This window comes from Diabrotica virgifera, chromosome 3 (assembly GCF_917563875.1).
Source record: "Diabrotica virgifera virgifera chromosome 3, PGI_DIABVI_V3a".
In the NCBI taxonomy this organism is placed as follows: domain Eukaryota; kingdom Metazoa; phylum Arthropoda; class Insecta; order Coleoptera; family Chrysomelidae; genus Diabrotica; species Diabrotica virgifera.
This window is the reverse complement of record NC_065445.1, coordinates 64,161,717-64,185,823: the sequence shown is the minus strand read 5'-3', so window position 1 is coordinate 64,185,823 and position 24,107 is coordinate 64,161,717. Positions and strand designations below refer to the sequence as shown.

Genomic DNA, 24,107 nt, shown 5'->3' with positions numbered 1-24,107 from the left:
TTATCAATATCAGCGAAATATATTTTTTTAACTTAAAGTCTATATTATTACACAGTAGGTTAATTTTCGTACTTTAAAAATCTGTTATAATATCCGCAATATATGCAACAGAAAGCAGATCAAATATGCGCATATCCAAAAAACTCTCCTGACAAACGAAGACCAAATATTCCTCAGAGTTGACCCAAATTACCTAGTCCGAAAATGCTTCCCAAGGGAGCCTCTTTGAAGATGGCGCCTTGTAATTAGTTTTTTTCTAAATACCTTCAGAACGCTTGTAGCTCTGTAGTTTCTGTTGCTCTATGTATAAAACCGAAAACTGATACGCCTATTTATTCTTATCTATCTATACGCTCTGAGCTTCGCTGGTGTCGCTCCTAGCGGTTACTAATTCAACTTTTACCGGTAATTTTTAAATTTATTATTTAATTGTTATCGCTTAATATTTACAACGCAAAAAAGTAATTAAATTGTAATCGATTTTTTTAAGATTTTTCTAATCATTTTGATAATTTACTTTCAATAATATCAATTTCTTACTTCGGATACTTTGACAATAATCGTGTAGATGGTGCTAAGATTATAATAGATTATTTATAATTAGATATTACGGAACATTAAAAAAACTTAAATTCAGTATTTAAAACGTAAGTATATTTAAGGTAAAAATATATACCACAGCTTTGACCAACTAATATTGTTTATAATTAATGTTTTTAATTTTAATTTTAAATTAATCACTTTGACATTTATGTCAAATTTCCGGTAAACGTTTACAAACTTGTCACTACTGGCGTTCGCGAATTTGTAAATATCCCCTCTACGTACGAGCTCACAGCGTATAGGTGAAATTTCATAATCATTTTAGGCACGACGGGACCCTATAACTTAAATAGTAGAACCTAAAAGAAAACGTTTGAGCACTGTGCCGTCACTTTTCAGTGGCACATGCGTCTACAGTGGCGCATAAAACTTTCCACTTATGGACGGGATAAATAAATTAAAAGTTACCCTCCCTTACTAACAGAATTAAATTTTTTTTATTTTTTTAAGTTCTATGTGATTTACACATAGGATTCAGCGTAATTTTAACTCACCACCCCCTTCCCCCTGCCCCCACCATCAAAAACTTCATTTTTCGTTTATATTTTTTTTTGGTGGGATGCAATCAATTTTAAAATTTCAAAAAATTCACACGCATAGCTGAGGCTTTTATAAAACATGCCTATTTTTATAGACCCATAGGTAGTGTGTACATAACCTCAAAAAATTAAAAGAAATTTTTTTTTTCAAAAAAGCGTATAACTTTTTTTGAGGAACAGCTGCAGGTCTAATTTTTTCTTAATCTTGTGTGTTTTATCAAACAATATATTTATAATTTTTTTCAGAATTTTCCGTAAGGCTTCCCACCTTCAAAAATCCGAAGAACTGTTTTTTGGGGTGTTTTGGGGGATTTTCCCTATTTTATAGACTTCATAATATATCAAATCAATTTTGTTTTTATAGGTTATATGCAACTTGAAGTAACTGAGTCCTTTAGAATATTTAAAAAATCAGAAAAACACGTTCAAACCCCCCAAAACCCCATTAAAAACCGTTTTTTGGATTTTTGAAGGTGACCAGCGTTACAGAAAAATCTGAAAAAAATTAGAAATATAGTGTTTGATAAAATACACAAGACTAAGAAAAAATTAGATCTGCAGCTATCCCCAAAAAGAAGTTATATACTTTTTCCCAAAAAAAAATTTTTTTTGAGGTTATGTACACTCAACCTACAGGTCTACAAAAAATAGACGTGTTTTATAAAAGCCTTAGCTATGCGTGTGAATTTTTTGAAATTTTAAAATTGATTGCATCCTACCAAAAAAAAAAAATAAAATCCAAAAATAAAGTTTTTGATGGTGGAGGCAGAGAGAAGGGGGTGGTGGGTTAAAATTACGATGAATCTTATGTCTTAATCACATAAAACTTAAAAAAATAAAAAAAAAATAATTCTGGTAATGAGGGAGGGTATTTTTTAATTTATGTATCCCGTCCATAAGTGGAAAGTTTTATGCGCCACTGTAGACGCATGTGCCACTGAAAAGTGAAGGTCCATGTCACCAGCCCCCCCTTTTCCGATTTGAGGGTCGAAAAAAAGATCATTCGTTTGTATTGCGTTAGTACTGGATTGTATCACCCTTCATTCGTTTGTACTGCCCCCACCCTTTTAAATCTGCCTGGAGGGGCTGGTGACATGCCATCCCCCCCTTTTTCGATTTGAGGGTCAAAAAAAAGCTCATTCGTTTGTATTGCGTTAGTACTGGATTGTATCACCTTTCATTCGTTTGTACTCCCCCCACCCTTTTAAATCTGCCTGGAGGGGCTGGTGACATGCCATCCCCCCTTTTTTGATCTGGGGGTCCGGGATGGGTAAGTTTGTTTGTACTGCGTTAGTATCGGATTGTATCGCCTTTATTTTGTTTGTACCCCTCTAACCCGTCTAGATTGGCCTGGGGGGGCCAGTGACATGCTACCCCTCTACTCTGCAGTTATTGCCATCTAACGTCGAAAATAGGCTCTTTCGTTTGTACTGCGTTAGTACTGGATTGTATCATCCTTCATTCGTTTGTACTGCCCCCACCTTTTTAAATCTGTCTGGAGGGGCTGGTGACATGCTATCCCCCCCTTTTTCGATCTGGTGGTCCGGGATGGGTATGTTCGTTTGTACTGCGTTAGTATCGGATTGTATCGCCCTTATTTTGTTTGTACTGCCCCCACCCTCTTAAATCTGTCTGGAGGGGCTGGTGACAGGCTATCCCCCCTTTTTCCATCTGGGGGTCCGGGATGGGAATGTTCGTTTGTATTGCGTTAGTATCGGATTGTATCGCCCTTATTTTGTTTGTACTGCCCCCACCCGTCTAGATTGGCCTGGGGGGCCAGTGACATGCTACCCTCTACTCTGCACTTTTTGTCTTCTGAATGTCGAAAATAGGCTATTTCGTTTGTACTGCGTTAGTACTGGATTGTATCACCCTCATTCTTTTGTACTGCCTCCACCCTCTTAAATCTGACTGGAGGGGCTGGTGCCATGCCATCCCCCCTTTTTCGATAGGGGGTCCGGGATGGGTATGTTCGTTTGTACTACGTTAGTATCGGATTGTATCGCCCTTATTTTGTTTGTACCGCCCCCACCCGTCTAGATTGGCCTGGGGGGCCAGTGACATGCTACCCCTCTACTATGCATTCTTTGCCATCTGAATGTCAAAAATAGGCTACTTCGTTTGTACTGCGTTAGTACTGGATTGTACCGCCCTTATTTTGTTTGTACTACCCCTACCCTTCTACATATAAAACAGAAAAGGATTAGTGCTAGGAGTAAAGACACAAACTCAACCAAACCTTGCACATAGTAACACCGCGGGTGTAAAATTTGGTAAATTCGTCAAAAATGAAACGAATTAAATTTTGAAACTGAAAAACAGGCTTGCAAGCCACTCTCCACTCTCCATGGGGAATGGAAATTTACCCCCTCAGATGGATTTCGGAGTTGTAGCGATTTGAAAAATGGTACATGTATTTGTTGGAGATATTTTGAACACCATTTTCAATCAGAAATCAGAGCACCGACCTTGTCTTTTCCTACTAGGAAGAAATTTATCCATCCCTTCAATAAATTTTACAGTTTTACAACCTATCGATATGAAAATCAAAGATCTCATGCGGCGCATTCCGAAATGCACTCTTCGTTGTACAATTTCAACCTCTCTGGATAACTGATAAACTGAAACATACATACGGCAGAATTCATTGGAATCGAAAATTATTAAAAGTAATTGGAACATTAAATGAAAAATTCCCACAATCAATATCTTTCTTACCATCTAATGTCAGGGACCAGATAACAATAATTGCCGCTGCTATGTTATGGTAATTTGTTTTCTAGAAAGGTTTGTATTGTTCGTTTATGACTGCAATAAGATTCAGAATTTCCGTATTTTATTTGTAAAATAAATATAGTGTCAAAAACTTGCTTATACATTTGACGCACTGTCCGTCAACGTGTTAATTGACTCTACAGATTCAGTGCCAAAACGAGACATTTTTATAGAAAAATATTTGCAAGTATATTAAATGCCAAACTGACCTATTAAATAAACAATGACATTGCAACTTTCGATTTCTACTATGGAATTATCGCTGTATAGACCACGGCGGATCTGTTTTGAGGTGGATGTGAGAGGTGGCATTCCGATTTTTGCAGATAAAATTAGGTGACAACTTCAGTAATTATAATGGACTTATGCTCCTTCTCAAATATGTTTGGAATATTATTAAAAAAATTTAAATATTTAAAAATTTCGAAAAACATCGATTTTTTTCAACTTTAATTGCTTGTAACTTAAAAACGATTCATTTTGGAACAAAGTCATAGGGAAATAAAATAAAGATAATTGAATTTTGTATGATATACGACACGACTGGTATAAAATACCTTAAATGATTATCCTTTCTGCAAAATAGCAATAAATACAAAATAAGAGGGCAAAATAAGCCTCTTTTTATTCAATGTTTTTCAACCACTTTGGTTGCACTTAGAACCTTCGTATTTTACTTAGAAAATTCTTACAACATACTCAATCCGTCCAACAAATTTCATTAAAATCGACATAATAGATTTTGCATAATAATTTTGCAATCTAAATTTTTTTAGAAAAAGTTCAAATTTTTTAAAAACTTTCTGAACAAAAAGTAGACCTGTTAGAAGTTTGCTAATTTTTTTACATATCGAGAGGTACTTTACCAATCCAATACACTTTACAAAATTAAAATCGGATTATTTAAGCGGCCTCAGCACTGTTTTAAGGATATAAACAATTTTTTTGCATATAAACAAATATAGTGAGGACGTTTGAGTTGGAATAAATTCATTTTCTCGAGAATGGGCAACTCTGGAGATAAATCCCTAAACAGGTCGATTTTTATATTTAAATTATAATTTTTGGGATATCTATCATACTACTAACGTCATCCATCTGGGTGTGATGACGTAATCGATGATTTTTTTAAATGAAAATGTGGGTCGTGTGCTAGCTTATTTGAAAGATTATTCAATTCTCTATTTATTACATAATTGTTTATACAGGGTGCCCAAATTTTTTTTTAATTAATTGAGACAAACAGAAGAAAGTATTTAATTTAGTTAATTCGAGATACATTTTACTGTTGTCCTAAAACAGAAAAAAATGTTTATTTGATAAATAACAGAAAAATGAATTTATTCGTATTTATTAACTCAAACGTCCTCACTGTATTTGTTTCTAAGCCAAAAAATTGTGTATAACTTTAAAACATTGCTGAGGCCGATTAAATAAACCAACTTAAGTTCTGTAAAGTGTATTAGATAGGTAGGGCGTATCTTTATATGTAAAAAAATTAGCAAACTTCTAAATAACGGTCTACTTTTTGTTCAAAAAGTTTATAAAAGATTTTAACTTTTTTAAAAAAATTTAGATTGCAAAATTATTATGCAAAATCTATTAAGTGTATTTTATAGTCGTATATCATAAAAAATTCAATTATCTTTATTTTATTTCCCTACGACTTTGTTCCAAAATGAATCGTTATAAAAACGATTGAAAAGTTGAAAAAAATCGATGTTTTTCGAAATTTTTAAATATTTGAATGTTTTTATTAATGTTCCGGACATATTTGAGAAAGAACATAAGTCAATTATAATTACTGAAGTTGTCACCTAATTTTATCTGCAAAAATCGGAATGCCACCTCTCACATACACCTCAAAACAGATCCGCCCTGGTCTATACAGCGATAATTCCATAGTAAAAAAATCGAAAATTTATTTTAATAAATTTTATTTAATAGGTCAGTTTGGCATTTCATATATTTGCAAATATTTTTCTATAAAAATGTCTCGTTTTGGCACTGAGTCAATTAACACGTTGACGGACAGTGCGTCAAATGTATAAGCAAGTTTTTGACACTATATTTATTTTGCAAATGAAATACGGAAATTCTGAATCTCATTGCAGTCACAAATGAACAATACAAACCTTTCTAGAAAACAAATTACCATAACATAGCAACGGCAATTATTGTTATCTGGTCTCTCGCATTAGATGGTAGGAAAGACATTGATTGTGGGAATTTTGCATTTAGTGTTCCAAATACTTTTAATAATTTTCGATTCCAATGAATTCTGCCGTATGTATGTTTCAGTTAATCAGTTATCCAGAGAGGTTGAAATTGTACAACGAAGAGTGCATTTCGGAATGCGCCGCATGAGATCTTTGATTTTCATATCGATAGCTTGTAAAACTGTAAAATTTATTGAAGGGATGGATAAATTTCTTCCTAGTAGGGAAAGGCAAGGTCGCTCCTCTGATTTCTGATCGAAAATGGTGTTCAAAATATCTCCAACAAATACATGTACCATTTTTCAAATCGGTAGCGTAGAACTACTTCGAGATCCATTTGAGGGTTTAACTTTCCATTCCCCATGGAGAGTGGCTTGCAAGCCTGTTTTTCAATTTCAAAATGTAATTCGTTACATTTTTGACGAATTTACCAAATTTTACACCCGCGGTGTTACTATAATAGTTTTGGCTAATTTTGTGTCCTTACTCTTAGCATTATTCCTCCCCTGTTTTAAATGTAGAAGGGTAGTATGTCACTGGCCCCCAGGCCAATCTAGACGGGTGGGGCGGTACAAACAAAATAAGGGCGATACAATCCGATACTAACGCAGTACAAACGAACATTCCCATCCCGGACCACCATATCGAAAAAGGGGGGATGGCATGTCACCAGCCCCTCCAGACAGATTTAAAAGGGTGGAGGCAGTACAAACGAATGAAGAGTGATACAATCCAGTACTAACGCAGTACAAACGAAATAGCCTATTTTCGACGTTCAGAAGGCAAAGAGTGCGGAGTAGAGGGTAGCATGTCGCTGGCCCCCCAGGCCAATCTAGACGGGTGGGGGCGGTACAAACAAAATAAGGGCGATACAATCCGATACTAACGCAGTACAAACGAACCTACCCATTCTGGACCCCGAGATCGAAAAAGGAGGGGATAGCATGTCACCAGCCCCTCCAGGCAGATTTAAAAGGGTGAGGGCAATACAAACGAATAAAGGGTGATACAATCCAGTACTAACGCAGTACAAACGAAATAGCCTATTTTCAAAGTCAGATGGCAAATAGTGCAGAGTAGAGTGGTAGCATGTCGCTGGCCCCCCCAGACCAATCTAGACGGGTGGGGGTGGTACAAACAAAATAAAGGCGATACAATCCGATACTAACGTAGTACAAACGAACGTACCCATCCCGGAACCCCAGATCGAAAAAGGGGGGGATAGCATGTCACCAGCCCCTCCAGACAGATTTAAAAGCGTGGGGGCAGTACAAACAAAATAAGAGCGGTACAATCCGATACTAACGCAGTACAAACGAACATACCCATCCCGGACCACCAGATCGAAAAAGGGGGGATAGCATGTCACCAGCCCCTCCAGGGAGATTTAAAAGGGTGGGGGCAGTACAAACGAATGAAGGATGATACAATCCAGTACTAACGCAGTACAAACGAAATAGCTTATTTTCGACGTTAGATGGCAAAAAGTGCAGAGTAGAGGGGTAGCATGTCACTGGCCCCCCCAGGCCAATCTAGACGGGTTAGGGGGGTACAAACAAAATAAAGGCGATACAATCCGATACTAACGCAGTACAAACGAACCTACCCATTCTGGACCCCGAGATCGAAAAAGGAGGGGATAACATGTCACCAGCCCCTCCAGGCAGATATAAAAGGGTGGGGGGAGTACAAACGAATGAAAGGTGATACAATCCAGTACTAACGCAATACAAACGAATGAGCTTTTTTCGACCCTCAAATCGAAAAAGGGGGGGATGGCATGTCACCAGCCCCTCCAGGCAGATTTAAAAGGGTGGGGGCAGTACAAACGAATGAAGAGTGATACAATCCAGTACTAACGCAATACAAACGAATGAGCTTTTTTTCGACCCTCAAATCGAAAAAGGGGGGGCTGGTGACATGGACCTGAAAAGTGACGGCACAGTGCTCAAACGTTTTCTTTTAGGTTCTACTATTTAAGTTATAGGGTCCCGTCGTGCCTAAAATGATTAAGAAATTTCACCTATAGCGGCTCTTAGTCTATTACAGAGATAAATCGATTCCGTTAATTGACAATTTAATGTACCGGTCATAGGCGTCCGTTTTGGGTAGGGCAACGGTTATTTTTTCTCAAAGCATTTCTGACACTGGAATATTAAATTGTGAGATATTCTAGTACTAAAAGGTACTCTTGCTTAAGTCGGTAGGATACACCGTTTTCTAGAAAAATCGATTAGAAAATTTTTCGTTTTTTGAATTTGAAAAATAAAAAAAACAGCGTATTTTACCAACTTAAAGCAATAGTAACTTTTAGTACTAGAATACCTCATAATTTAATAATCTAGTGTCAAAAATTCCTCAAAATTAAAGACAAAAAAGTTATGCGATAATATAACAGTTGACCTACCCAAACCGGACGCATATGACCGGTACTGGAAATTCGCAATTGATGAAATCAATTCAACTCTGGGAGATAAATAAACGTACCAGTTTTCGTTTTTCATAATAGTTTTTTTCGGAATTTTTTTTTCAAAAAATTTGTTGATCGCTACTGTGTGCTCTTAATGATATGTCCCGACTGTCGAAAATGGGTCTCATTTTAACGTATGCTGGCTATACAATTAGCGTTTCTTTGCAAAGACAATGACGTCGGCTTTGAAAAGTAACAAGACATTTACTCAACACACACATTACACTAGATACCTAATTGGAAAAAATCCACTGTACCTTCACCATGCCAATGGCCATTAGTTGTCGAGGCATTAGCTAAATAAAAGTTTTTTTTAAATGTTAACCATATAATAAGATTATTATAATTTATACTTCCATAAATAAATTTTTAAAAAATATTTGTCCTTCTAGGTATTGCTTTTTTTTGCCAACAGTATATTTTACATATTTTTCTCATTTGAATTTCTTGCTGATAATTGATAGTACTTTAGATTTTACCAATTGCGGAATACCAAAATCTTCGCAATAGCTATCGAAAGGTCGTCCTCGAAAAGCAAATAAAATGTGGGAACACTCGTCTAAAAATAAAATTTGTAAAACAGTGCATAATGAGATGAGGGAGCTCTTCCTGTACTTTAATTGAAACGGAAACGAACAATCGTGTCGGCCGCGACAAACTCGCGTGGCCTGCTTCACTTAAATTTACTTACTGATAAGGTCCGGGATTCAACAGCTGATTACGCGAAAGTTTTTGAGAATTTTCGAAAAACCGAGGTGCGATTTCAAATTGAAGCGTTTGGTATTAGGGGAGTCGATGCGCGAGGGAAGAGGTCGGATTGTGATGCGGTTAGACAGTGACAAGTGGCCTAGTTTCGATAGCAATAATGAGGTGAGAAGAATTTAGTAGGACGAGACTATTATTTTTCATTAATATTCATAATATTTTACCGACAAATTTGATATTTCCCCTAATTTCAATTGATCTTATTCAAAAGTGTATTGGATCTTAGACATAAATGGCATTTAAATCATCTGTTAATAATGTACCTACTGAGGGCTTTCTTGTGGCATCTTATGCAATTTACTATTTTGTTTGGGAATAAGCCACAATTTGAGTTTGAAACCAAGGTTATTTGACGTTTCGACTTCCACTTCGGAAATCGTCAATTTAATAAAAATTTAAATTGTTAATTTCATACAAAAAATATATTTTTTTATTAACGTCATCAATCTGTTAGTTTAAAGATGTAAGAGATTCTAATAATAAGCGTCTTTAGGGTCCACAGTAAAAATTTATTGTATAGAGGTCAATCCAATCACTGGACCTCTAGTACGTGTATGGACCAAACATGACATTTCGATAATGATATATACGTACACTTAACATTTACAAACAATACATATTAGATCTAAAATATACAGGGTTGCGAAAAAGTCTGGCAACACGATAATTTCTCGGAAACCGCTAGAACGATTTTTATAGATTTTGGTGCGTAAGTGGGTCTTCTAATGCGGCCGATATTACAGTGGTAATTACATTGTTGTCAAATCTTCCGTTTTCCTGGAAATCTAATGAACTTTCTTATTTCGAATGGAACACCCTGTATATTTTTTGTCTTTTGGAGTACTTTAAAATATTGATTATGTTTAATGTTATATTCCCTATACCTATATGCCATAATTTCGCAGTTATTGCTACATTTATTAAAAAAAAAACTTAAACAAATTATAAAAATCAATTTTTTCAGCCCGTGTAGACATTATTTTAAGTTCTTTGGATCATTGGGAACAAAAACGGTTTTTTTTGTAATTTTTCTCTAAAGCTAATCGTTTTCGAGTTATAAACAATTTAAAAATGAAAAAAAAAATCGAAAAATGTCGATTTTCAAGGTTCAAAAACACAAGTAAAAAAATAATTTTTGAAAATATTATGTACTTAAATTCAAGATCAAACCTTTTCTATCAGCCACCTATAAGATTTTTTGGCACGTTTTGTTCTAAAACATTGTTTTTTTAATTATTAATGAAACGCATAACGCATACGAGAGGACGGGCGATCGGGCTGCCTTAACAATAGTACATTCTTTCACGGTTTTTGCTCTAAATTTTAAAGAACCGCTTGGATTGACATGAAATTTGGCATACATATAGCTTACATGTCAAAAAAAAAGTGATATTGTGCCAATGTGTGCTTTTGCCCTGGGGGTGACTTTCACCCCCTCTTGTGGGTGAAAAAATGTATGTCCAAAATACAGTGGAACCTCGATAACTCGGATTAATCGGGACCGCGACCGATCCGGGTTATCGAAAATCCGAGATAACCGGAGAATATGGTAAAAATTAATAAAATACGGTATACTTACAGATAAACTCCGTTAGAATTGAAATAACATGAAATATATTTATAAATATGCACAGTACCTACTCATTAAAATTACTAAAAAAAAAACACCAAACCCAAACGTAAGCAAATGGAAGCGAACAATACAAGACACACAATACTAAAGACCATTGTTTATAAAAGAATTTTTTAAATAGTCTTTCCTAAACAATGCTGACAGTTTGAAATAAAAAGGAATATATACTACAGACAGGTGGCTGTTGTTTCTGTGTGCTATGAGTCATTTTTAATATCGTATAGTTCAAATTACACACATAAGTACACATTATCTCTCAAATATTATATTACATACATTTTTATTGTTGAAAGGTTTGTCTGATAATTAACTATTTTGATTGGAAATAAGCCACAATTAAATTGAAAAATACAAAATATTGAAAATCAAAATGTTTATCTGATGAAAATCGGTCCGGGTTAGCCGGACTTCCGGGTTATCGGGGGCCGACTTATCGGGGTTCCACTGTAAGTCAGGAAATGGGTAAACTGACTAATTTTAAGTAACTTTTGTTCCATAGAGCTTTTTCGCCAAGTCAACACTTTTCGAGTTATTTGCGAGTGAATATGTTAATTTTTCAACAAAATAACCACATTTTTAGACGGATTTTCGCAAATAACTCAGAAAGTAAATATTTTGTCGAAAAAAATGTTCTTAGCATAAATATAGCGTATATTAAAGTAAAAAAATGGTGTACGCGTTATGTCTCTGGATCTCGTAGAACCAGAGTAATAGCCAATGAACAATAGATTCATATTCACCAAATTTCAAATAGAATATGTCGACGTGAAATATCCAAAATATTAAGCACCTTTTGGGAAAACCCATTTTAACTTTTTTAAAGTGTTTAAAAAAGCTTTATTTCTGTTTTTACAAAAAGTTTCTAGCATTAAATTTAAGCAATGTACGCTCAAAAAGATGTTGGTCCCTTTTGTTTTGGCAAAAAAAAAATCGGGAACACCACCCCCTAATTAGCAACTTAAATGAAATTAATCGTTACCGCTCCACAAATTATTTTACTTATGTTGTGTTTATATGATCTGTAAGTTTCATCGATTCAAAGTGCTTATTTTTGAAAAAATTTGGTTTCAAAATAAAATTTTTAAAAATTTTAATTTTGAAAAATATGCTATTTTTCAAAATAACTTAAAAATTGTTAGAAATACCAAAAATCTCGAAAAACAAAAAAAGTCAGCATTCCTTTTCTGAATATCACGTACTCTTTTGTTTTTCTGTTGGACAAAAATTTATTATGATTTGGTGTTTCTAAATTTGTATACATTCGTGATCATGTGACTCGTTCAACCCCTTTTAACTACAGCCCTTTCAATAATAAGGACTTTGAACCGATGAAACTTACAGATCATATAAACAATACCTACACGAGTCAAGAAACTTGTGAAGTCGTAACGATTAAGTTCATTTAAGATACTAATTAGGGGGTGATTTTCCCGATTTTTTTACCAAAACAAAAAGGGACTAACATTATTTTGAGCGTAACTTGTTTACTTTTGATGCTAGAAATTTTTTTTATAAAACAAAAATGAAACATTTTAAATAAGTTGTAATGAGTTTTCCCTGCAATGTGCTTCATTTTTGGTTATTTCACGTTAAAGTATTCCATTTGGAATTTTTGACGAATATGAACCTATTTTTCATTAGCTATAACTCTGCTTCTACTAGGTATAGAGAAGTGATATATACACCATTTTTTTAAATTTTTTACAGGCTATATTTTTGCTAAGAATGTTTTTTCGACAAAATACTTACTATTTGAGCTATTTGCGAGAAACCGTCTAAAAGCGTGGTTATTTTGTTGAAAAAATGAACATATTCACTGCCAAATAACTCGAAAAGTATCGACTTAGTGAAAAAACTCTATAGAACAAAAGTTACTAAGAATTAGCCAGTTTATCCATTTTCTGACTTGCTTTTGACGAATATTTTTTCATCCCCTAGAGGGGGTGAAAAGCACCCCCAGGGCAAAAGCACATATCGGCACAATATCACTTTTTTTCTTTGACTTATTAGCTATATGTATGCCAAATTTCATGTCAATCCAAGCGGTTCTTTAAAATTTAGAAGTTTTGCAATATTTTACCGTTAAAAGAACGGACTACAACTAAAAAACAATGTTTTAAAATGAAATAAGACGAAACTACTTAACGGTAGCTGATAAAATAAGGTTTGAACTTAAATTTACGCACTACGTTGTTTCAAAAATAATATTTTTTATGTGTTTTTGAACGTAGAAAATCGTGATTTTTCGATTTTTTCAGTTTTAAAATGTTTATAACTAGGAAACGATTAACTTTAGAGGAACATTACAAAAGACCTTTTTTGTTTCCAATGATCCAAAGAATCTAAAATAATGTCGACACGGGCCAAAAAAATTTATTTTTTTAATTTGTTTAAAGAATTTTTTTAATAAATGTACCAATAACTCCGAAATTATGGCATTTAGGTATAGGGAATATAACATGAAAACGAATCAGTGTTTCTTAAGGATTTCCAAACGCTAGAAATATACAGGGTGTTGAAATATTTGAAGTTGGAAATAAGAAAGTTCATTAGATTTCCAGAAAAACGGAAAATTTGACAACAACGTAATTACCACTATAATATCGGCCGCATTAGAAAACTCTTACCCACCTAAACCTATAAAAATCGTTCCAGCGGTTTCCGAGAAATTATCGTGTTGCCAGATTTGCTCTCAACCCTGTATACACAATTATGATGAGTTACACCTTCTTCTTCTTCATGCGTCATGCTCGATTATCGAACGTTGGCTATCAAATTGGCTATAGTAATTTTGTTGACGGCAGCTCGGAAAAGGGATACAAGGGATCTGTTAAACCATTCTCTCAGGTTTCTAAGCCATGACGTTCTTCTTCTACCTGGCCCCCTTCTTCTGTCCACCTTGCCTTGCATTATAAAATGGAGTATATTATATCTCTCTGAGTGGCGCATAACATGGCCAAAATATTCAAGTTTGCGATTTTTACCTGTTCTGACGACTTCCGTAACTTTTTCCATCCGAAGCAAAACGACTTCGTTATAAACTCTATCCACCCAACTATGGGGCGTCTGTTATAGAGCGTAACACTTTGGATTGTAATCTGTCCATTATGGAAAAGCTGGATTTTGCTGCTGTACCTCATTCTTCTTCATTAAGTGCCGTCTCTTAATCGGGGGTTGCATATCATCATCACTATCTTTACCTTATCTACCGCTGCTGAGTTCTATTGAACTTTAAGAATTTAAACCAGTTCGTTAAATTCTTCAACCATGACACTCTTCTTCTTCCTATACCCCTTCGGCCTCTTATTTTTCCCTGTATTATCAGTCTTAGCATTTCATATCGCTGTCCCCTCATTACGCGCCCCAGACATTGTAACTTTCTTATTTTCATGGTGTTTATTACTATATTCATAATGAGATGAGAAAAATTAAGTAGGACGAGACAATTTATTTTTTATTCATATTCATATTCATCATCATTCATCATTCTCTTTACCTTATCCCTATGCGGGGTCGCCTTCCCTAATTGCATTTCTCCACATAATTCTATCTTGGGTAATATCAATGTTAATCCCCTTTACCAACATGTCCTGCCTTATCGTCTCCCCCCAGGTCTTCTTTGGTCTTCCTCTCCTACTCCTTTCAGGAATCTCCACTTCAGCTATTATTCGTATTGGGTGATTAACGTCTCGACGTTGAACATGACCAAACCATCTTAACCTATGCTATCTCATTTTGGCATCAATTGGTGCCACACCTAGACTTCCCCTAATATACTCATTTCTAATTTTATCCTTCTTTGTCACTCCACTCATCCATCTAAGCATTCTCATTTCCGCCACATGCATTCGTTGTTCCTCTTTCTTTTTCACTGCCCAACATTCAGTTCCGTACATCATAGCCGATCTTATGGCTGTTTTATAGAATTTTCCCTTCAGCTTCATTGGAATTTTTCTGTCACACAACACAACACTCGTTTCTTTCCACTTCATACATCCAGCCCTAATTCTACTGCATGCATCTCCGTCTATTTCTCCATTACTCTGTAATACCGATCCTAGGTACTTAAAACTATTGCTTTTCACAATCATTTCACCATCCAAAGATACCATTTTATTTGTAGTAACACCATCTTTAAATGAGCATTTCAAATACTCTGTTTTGTCCTACTAAGTTTTAAACCTTTTTCCTCCAGAGCTTGTCTCCACTGTTCCAGTTTTTGTTCTAAGTCTCTTTCACTATTTCCTATTAACACTACATGATCAGCATACATTTGGCACCATGGAATGCTACCCTGTAGTTTTGCTGTTATCTGGTCCAAGGACTAAGCACTGAGCCTTGGTGCAATCCTACTTTCACCTGAAATTTATCAGTCTCTCCCACACCTGTCCTAACACTAGTCGTTACTCCCTCATTCATATCTCTCACAATCTTTACATATTCGCCAGGGACTCCTTTCTTATTGAGTGTCCACCACAGAATCTCTTGAGGAACTCTATCATATGCTTTCTCAAGATTAATGAATACCATATGAGCGTTGGTCTCTTTATTCCTGTATTTTTTCATCACTTGCCGTACAATGAAAATTGCATCTGTTGTTGATCTGTCCTGCATAAAGCCAAATTGGTTATCGGATATTTCGGTTTCTTCACGTATCCGTCTATCAATTACTCTCTCCCATATTTTTATGGTGTGGCTAAGTAGTTTTATAGCCCTGTAGTTTGTAGACTGCTATATATCTCCCTTGTTTTTGTAGACAGGTACTAATATACTGCTTCTCCATTCGTCTGGCATTTGTCCAACTTCCATAATTCTATTAAATAGACCTGCTAGCCAACTTATTCCTGTCTCTCCCAATGCTCTTCATACTTCCCCAGGAATGTCATCTCGTCCGACTGCTTTTTCTTTCTTTATTTTTTGAAGCGCTTAAGCCACTTCCTCGTTTGTTATTCTAGTAACCATTGCTGTTACTATCTCCGTTAACTCCACAGGCTGTCTGTCAAATTCTTCATTTAATAAACTGTCAAAATACTTTCTCCATCTCTTTTTGACATCCTTTTCGTGAATTAGTATTTTTCGTGAATTAGTATTTTATTATTTTCATCTCGGATACATCTAATCTTATTAAAATCTCTTGCTTTCTTTGCTCTCTGTTTGGCTATTTTATATATCTTTGCTTCGCCTTCTCTGGTATCAAGTTGATCGTATAGGTTTGAATACACTTCTGCTTTAGCTTTTGCTACTGCTGCTATATTCATATTATAGGTACCTATATTTTTCCGAAAAACTTGATATGCCCCCTCATTTGAAATGGTGGTATAGATTATTACAGATACTATATTGTATATTGATCTTAGACATAAATGGCAATTTTTGTTAATTTCATGCAAAAACTATATAACTTATTATATCTATATTTTCTCATTATTACGTTTATCAGGAGAAGATGAATATTGAGTTTATTTAAAGTAGAGGACCCAATACTGAACCTTGTGGTACTCCACATATAATGTTTTTGAGATGAGAGTCAGTATCATTTGCCCCAACCAGTTGTTTCCTATTATCAAAATAGGACTGGTCTTATAAAGAATGAATTCGAGACCTTTCTTGAATTAGGGAGATAGGAAATGGGATCTTGTTGCTGCAAAATAGTCGATGTTATCTTTTTACTCACATTAACGAAGTATTCGTTTAGACTTTCAGTGTTTGGAAGAGAAAATGATTGAGCTGAGTGAGTTTTATTTCGAAGATCTTTTATTATGGACCAAGTTTCTTTTGCAACACTTTTAGAGCTTTCCAGACCATTTTGATAGTAGGCTTTTTTAGGTGATTTAATAAGTTTTAGATACGTTGCCCTGTACGTGTCTGTACGTTTGAGATCAAATCAAATACAAAACAGATCAAATATGTGCTTTTTATAATTTGCGTAGCAAACAGACGATAAATGAACTGACGTCAATCTATCTATCCATTCAAACGTAAGAAATCTTCGTATATTCGAATTTTGTTTGCTTTTAAATTTTTACTTTTTAAATTTCATTACTCTTGTATTATTTATTCAACAAGTTCACTTTTATTTTAGGAAGAAGTGTCCGCTTCGTCGAAAGATGTACGAAAGTTCGTGTTCGTATCAAGGAGCTTTGGAATTAAAAAGGAGCGCATCAGCAACATGTCCCTTGGGCATTAAAACTGAAGACTTTTCCACTGCTTCAGACTGGCCAGCCTACAGGTTCTGCAATCCAAGTACATTCGAACAACTAAAGCAGAGTGTAGAGAAGGCCAAGGCTGCTCTTCAGGTAAATTATTTGGTGTTTTAAGGTTACTCCTTGGTGTGAGTTTTTATTCAATCTCACCCCACCGTGGCAAAAATGGTTTAATTATTACCTTTTGCCTAATTGGACATAGGTGAATATTTTAGGACCACACCCGTATGTCCCGTCCTTCGATATAAACAAAATAGTGAACTTTTAGGAGAACTGGTTCGAATAATTTGATTTGGTCTGGTTTTAAAGGTGCTAATTAATACGATAGAAAGGGTTGTGTATTAGCGATAAATAAGGGTATCCGGCGAACAAAACATTTATTAACAAAAAAAACAACGAATTTAACAAATAAGCGGCTTAACGATAAATGATATTCTTAATAGCGAACGAGAGAGAGTAAGAGTCTTTTTAATCTATTAATTATTGCGGAGAGAGTATTTTTACGGCGAAGAGAGACGCACAAGCGAACAAAGTGTTCAACTCGGAGAGCAGAAAGAGACTGCTGAAATTCTATTCAAATCTCTGCACTATTATCTTTGATAGTTTAGTTTACACCATTCGCCCTGAAAAGGGCCAAACACATGTTACACTTCTTTGGCAAAATTACCTGCTTTTACCCCGAAACTATAAAAAATGCAGATGTATATTTTATGAAACACACAACGCTACACTCAAGTTTTTCAGAGAATTAAATATTTTAAACACAATACAGATTGTCCCAACAGATTTACAGAGAGATATTTTTATAAAAGCAAATTAATGTAAATAACTGTTGTTTTCACAACATACTCCCCCGCGTTGAAGCACTGGCTTTAACATAAACCTAACCTAACATAAATCAACTTACAATGTTCTTAAGCGAAAACACTAAACTTAACTTAATTTTAACAGTCATTTGGTAGAGGACACAATTTATTAATAGAGCGCTTGAAGACTCCATCTTTAGTTTTGACCGATGCAACTCTTACTCGGCCATCCTTTCCGGGAAAGACATCAATCACTCTTGCTAGAGCCCAGTAAAGAGGAGGAGTGTTATCTTCAATCAACAAGACGAGATCGTTGGGCTCTAGGTTCTTATGAGGAAGAAACCATTTAGGGCGATTTTGGAGTCTGTTCAAGTAGTCAATTGACCATTTTTTCCAAAACATTTGCTGGAGTTTAGAGAGATGTTGCCATAAACTTAATCTATTTTCGGGAATGTGGATTACATCCCTTTCAGGAAATGACGTAAGAGATTGTCCAATCAAGAAATGTCCAGGGGTCAGATAGGTTAGATCAGAGGGATCATTTGAGAGGGAGCAAAGCGGTCGAGAGTTGAGCACAGCTTCAATTTGAGTGAGAACAGTGGTAAATTCTTCAAAAGTGAGCTTAATATCACCCATGAGTCTACGGATATGATGCTTTGCGCTCTTTATAGCGCTTTCCCAGATGCCACCATGATGAGGGGCTCGAGGAACTATGGTTTTCCAGCGAATATGCGATGATGCCAAAAAATCATTAATAGAGCGAGAGTTTTCTTTTTCTTTTAAAAACTTATAAAGTTCAAACAACTGATTACGAGCTCCCAAAAAGTTCGTGGCGTTGTCACTGAATATAGTCTGAGGGAGGCCTCTACGGCTAATAAAACGTTTTAGAGCGAGAAGAAACGTCTCTGTAGAAAGGCCGGACACGACTTCGATGTGAACAGCTCGAGTCGATAGACAAACGAAAAGAGCAATATAAGATTTTATCAAGGGAGCTTTGCGGAGTTTGGAAGCTTTAATCTGAAAGGGGCCACCAAAATCTAATCCTACATGAGCGAATACTCGAGAGGATTGCAAACGTTCCTTTGGTAAATCTGCCATAATCTGAATAGCGGGTTTGGCATTAAACCTAAAACAAACCATACATTGGTGTATGACCTTTTTAACTTCACGTAGTCCATTTAAAGGCCAATATTTAAGTCGAATTTGAGATAAAGTATTTTGAGGACCAGAGTGACAAAGTCTGATATGTTCTCTCTGAAGAATGAGACGTACTACACGATTTTTTGAGGGAAGGAGAAGAGGATATTTTTGATCAAATGTGACGTCTGAGTTACCAAGGCGACCTCCTACACGCAGCATTTCATTTTCATCCAAAAAGGGGTTTAAGCGTAAAATAGACTTATTGGATAGAGTTTTACCTTTTTTAATCTCAGAAATCTCAAGCGAGAAAGAAGAATACTGAAGCATCTTAACAATCTTCAGTTCAGCGTTTTGAAGTTCGCTTACTTCAAGAGAATTTGATAACTTATGAGAAGGCGATTTGGCATTATTGGCAAACCTGAATATAAATGCTAAAGTTCTTACAAACCTTGAAAAATTAGAGAACCTATCAGAAAGAGAGGTGAAAAAATCTATTTGATCATTTCGAATGTGAAGAGTTACTTTCCTTTCTTCGGGTAACTTGGAGGTATAAACTTTTGGATTGTATTTCAACAAATCCAACCGAGATTGATTCAAAAATTGAGGACCATGAAACCACAAAGAAGATTTAAGTATTTCAGCGGGTAGCATTCCTCGGGAGAGTATGTCGGCAGGATTCTCTTTGGATCGTACGTGCCTCCAATGAGCGTTAGGAGAATTATCTAAAATTTGTGCAACCCTATTTGCTACAAATTGAGTCCAACGAGAGGGATGCGAACGAAGCCAAGCGAGAACAATTTCTGAATCCGACCACATATTTATAGAGTCTAAGCGAGAGAGTTTTTCTTCAATAATATTAGCAATCCTTGCTGTGAGCTTACTACACAATAGCGCACCCATGAGTTCCAATCTTGGGAGAGTCAAGGGTTTTAGCGGAGCGACACGACTCTTAGATGCTAAAAGTGAACAAGATACTTGTTCAGATCTATAAATCACACGTAGGTAGATGCAAGCTCCATAAGCCTTTAAACTTGCATCCGAGAATGCGTGAATCTCAACACTAGTGATTTCTTGACTTAAAAAGAGACACCGAGGTATATTTAAATCCTTAAAATTAGAGAGACTGCGAACAAAATTTAGCCACTCATGCAACGTATCTGCATCTATGATATCGTTCCAATTAATTTTGGAAATCCAAATTTGTTGCATGATTAATTTAGCGACAACTGTAACTGGGTTAATTAGTCCTTGAGGATCAAATATTTGGGCAATCATTGACAGTACTTCTCTCTTGGTGTATGAGTCCTTTAGGGTAAAATTTGGGAGAGAGATTGAGAAGGTGTCAAGAATAGGATTCCAACATAAACCTAAAACCTTATTGGAGCCATTATCTGGAGCTATTACATAAGTAGTGTTCGAAGAGAGAGAAGAGATATTTTTTAAGAACAAGTCTGAGTTAGAACACCATTTATGGAGAGAGATACAAGCGGGTCCAAGCAAACTAGTTATTTCCTTATGAGCTTTAAGGAGAGTCTGTACATCATTAGCGCCATAGAGAATGTCATCAATGTAACAACTATTTTGAAGAGCATCACTGGCCAGAGGATACTCAATCTGATGAGTTTGTGCCAGTTCCATTAAACAGCGAGTACTCTGAAAGCTAGCGCTTTTAGTTCCATACGTGACGGTTTGCAATTCAAGACACGCAATGTCTTTTTCAGGGGAGTCACGCCACAGAATATTTAAAAGAGAGGTTTGAGCAGGATTTATTCTAACTTGTCTATACATTTTTTGTATATCCGTTGTAAAAACGAAGGAATACAATCTAAACCGTAGCAAAATGTCAAAAAGTTCCGGTTGAAGAGTAGGACCTTTGAGTAAAATATCATTGAGCGAATAACCACTAGAGCTTTTCATCGAACCATCAAAAACAACCCTAAGCTTTGTTGTTAAAGATTCTTCCTTAAACACACAGTGATGCGGTAGAAAATATTTACTTTCTAACTTTTCGTTGGTTAGAGAGAGAGGCACTATTTTCGCATGTTCGAGAAGAAGATATTCATTAATGAAAGATTTATATTGAGCGTATGTACTTTCGTTTTTTAAGAGCCTATGTTCTAATTTCATAAATCTTTTAAAGGCCATTTTAAAGGATTCACCTAACATTTTATTAGCGTTTTCAGAGACAAATGGAAGATTTACTTGAAAGCGGCCTGAAGGTAATACAAGAGTAGTTTTGCTAAATATTTGTTCCGCTAATTCTTCATCGGGAGTTAATTTACTAACGAGGGGAACTTCTTCAATTTCGAAAAATTGTTGAAGCAACTTATCCAACTTATGTTCTTCGGGTTCGGATTGAACAAAGAGAGAAACATTTGACTGAGAGATAGCCAAATGTGAATTACGGTGAAAAACCTGAGGATTAATTGTACCAAAAATAACATAGCCTAAGTGAGTATTCTGAAGAATGGGAAGATTTTTTCCTAACCGTATAAATCCATCCGTCAATAATTCACTATAGATATCACCAGCTAGAAGCAAATCAATTTTACCCGGAACAGAATACGAGGGATCTGCGAGAGTGAGATCCTGTGGGACTTTTATTTTACTTCTATCTATAGTAGCTCTAGGAAGCCTACAAGTTATACTATCGAGTACAGCGAAAGAAGTTTTAAAACTTCTGTCCTTTACATTATAGGGGAAAAATTCTAAGTTTAACATTTCGTTTGAGAGTGAGGTGTTTTCGGATATGGTTGATATCTGTAGCTGTTTAAAATAAGGGATGAGTTTTAACTTCTCAACCAAATCACGAGAGATAAACGAATGTTGGCTCCCATTATCTAGGAGCGCTCTGGCATGCATGGGTCTGCCGTCTTTCGAATAAACGGTTACTAAAGCGGTAGCCAACAATACATCAGTTTTAACTGATAAAGCGGAGAGAGATGTGGCTGCCTGAGAATCTGGAGACTTTTGCATATCTAAAGGAGGTCTGGATGAGCTAGTAGAAGCTTCATTTTGGCTGCGATTATTAAAAGAATGCTGAGTAGATATGGGAGCGACAACACGAGAAGCACCTTGAGAATTTTGAGGAGTTTGAGCATTGCGTTCACGAGAGAGAGATTGCCTATTGATGTTCCTAGAGGAAGAGACATTTTCATAGGTTCCATGGAGGGATGAGTGATGATGACCCCCACACAAAGTACATGATCGAGTAGAGCCGCAATCTTGAGAGAAATGTTTACTACCCAAACAATTAAAACACAGTTTCTTACCTTTTACAAAATTAAATTTTTCCTGTAAAGAGAGGCATTTAAAATCATTACACTGATAAACCTTATGAGCATTACTTCTACAAAAAGTACAATTATTATCAGAGAAAGAGTGTGATGGTTGGTCAACTGATGAGAAGAAAGATGTTTTTGATTGAGACCTGTTATTAACCTTTTTATCATGATCTGAAACATTTAATTTTTCCTGAATATCACACTTTTTCTCGAGAAATTTAAAAAACTGTGAAAGGGTAGGTAAGGTCTTTGTCCCAATATCATATTCAAAGGCCCTATGTGTAGAAAAATCTAATTTTTGTAAAAATATTTCAATTAATAGTAAATCCCAATGCTCAATTGGTACGGACATATTTTTCAAAGCGAGCAGCGTCTGCTGAGCTAGAGTTAAAAATTCGCGTAACGCCTTTGAATTACTTTTAACTAGAGATGGAGCCTTTAACAATTTTTGAATGTGTAAGCTAATCACTCGCGATTTGTTTTCGTAACGATCTTTGAGAGTTTTTACAGCTATATCGAAATTTTCGTCGATAACTTCGATGTTGTCGATCAACTGGAGGGGTTCATTTCGCAGGAACGATTTAAGGTAAATAAATCGTTGCACATTATTGAGTTCTTCATTGTTCACTATTAGCGTCTCGAAGAGCTGGTAGAACGAGTTGAACTCAGAGAATGACCCGCAGAACGTTTGCATGGTGATCTCCGGAAGCCTAACCTTAGCAGTGGCCACAGTTGACTGAGTGCTATTTGATCTGAGAGGAGGGGGGCCCAACAATAACTCGTCCATCTTACGCTGTAGGCCCGCGAGAATAGAGAAATATTTTTGCTCAGTTGTTACCCTGTCTTCTGCTTCAGTACCGGCTTCATCAATCTCGTCTATCTGATCCATTATTTCTTCATATTTTAAAAAACAGGTTTTTAATTCTGTTTGCCGAAACTGAAATTGTAGCGCATCCTTTTCCGTACTAGCCTTTTGTGAGAGCCAGTTTTCGATCCTTGTAATTTTAGCCTTCAAAGGCGTCCTTTTTTTCTTGAGGTCTTCCATTTCTATCCCGAATTCGATTGAACACACGGCGAGAGAGAGCCTATCGATACGCGGCAAAATCTAAATTACACTGGAGAGTTTTTTGTCAATTAACAAGCGCGGCGAGAGAATAAGAGTCTAAGTTTCACAGAGAGATACAGCGTCTACGTTAAATGTCTACAAAAGTGTTTTTGACCGTAAAATGTCTTTGAGCAGAGTTTACCTTGGATCAGCAATAAAAGATCAACAATTAAAAAATGGAAAGAGCTCACCAAATTAGTCCAATTGATAAAGCAACAGGCGGCAGCTACTAACCACACACAATAACTTCACTTCCTTTTACTTAGAGTTTATCGCGACGCGAACTAACAAGTCTTGTAGAGGTATTACACACAAAAATGTCCGAAAAAGCGGCACAAACACGAAAACCAAACCAAAATCCGGCTCGAAGGACCATCAAATGGTGTGAGTTTTTATTCAATCTCACCCCACCGTGGCAAAAATGGTTTAATTATTACCTTTTGCCTAATTGGACATAGGTGAATATTTTAGGACCACACCCGTATGTCCCGTCCTTCGATATAAACAAAATAGTGAACTTTTAGGAGAACTGGTTCGAATAATTTGATTTGGTCTGGTTTTAAAG

General features: G+C 35.8%; 1 protein-coding gene across 1 annotated transcript; it reads right to left on the bottom strand.

The window, feature by feature from the left end:
• Window positions 1-17,797: 17,797 nt before the first annotated feature.
• On the bottom strand, window positions 17,798-23,482 carry LOC126882499 (uncharacterized). Its single transcript, XM_050647464.1, has 3 exons — window positions 22,046-23,482; window positions 21,356-21,919; window positions 17,798-17,830 (listed from the first exon to the last, which is right to left on the bottom strand). The coding sequence occupies exons 1-3, from the start codon at window positions 23,480-23,482 to the stop codon at window positions 17,798-17,800; spliced, it is 2,034 nt and encodes a 677-aa protein (XP_050503421.1).
• Window positions 23,483-24,107: the final 625 nt, after the last annotated feature.

Bases quoted from the DNA above. Each gene is read 5' to 3' on its own strand.
- LOC126882499 (XM_050647464.1), bottom strand. From the start codon at position 23,482: ATGGAAGACCTCAAGAAAAAAAGGACGCCTTTGAAGGCTAAAATTACA. The intron at 21,920-22,045 runs GTAACCGTTTAT...TATTTTAAACAG, and splicing joins TATTGTTGGCTACCGCTTTA to CTACAGATATCAACCATATC. The intron at 17,831-21,355 runs GTAAATCTTCCA...GGCCCTTTTCAG, and splicing joins TACCTTCAGGCCGCTTTCAA to GGCGAATGGTGTAAACTAAA.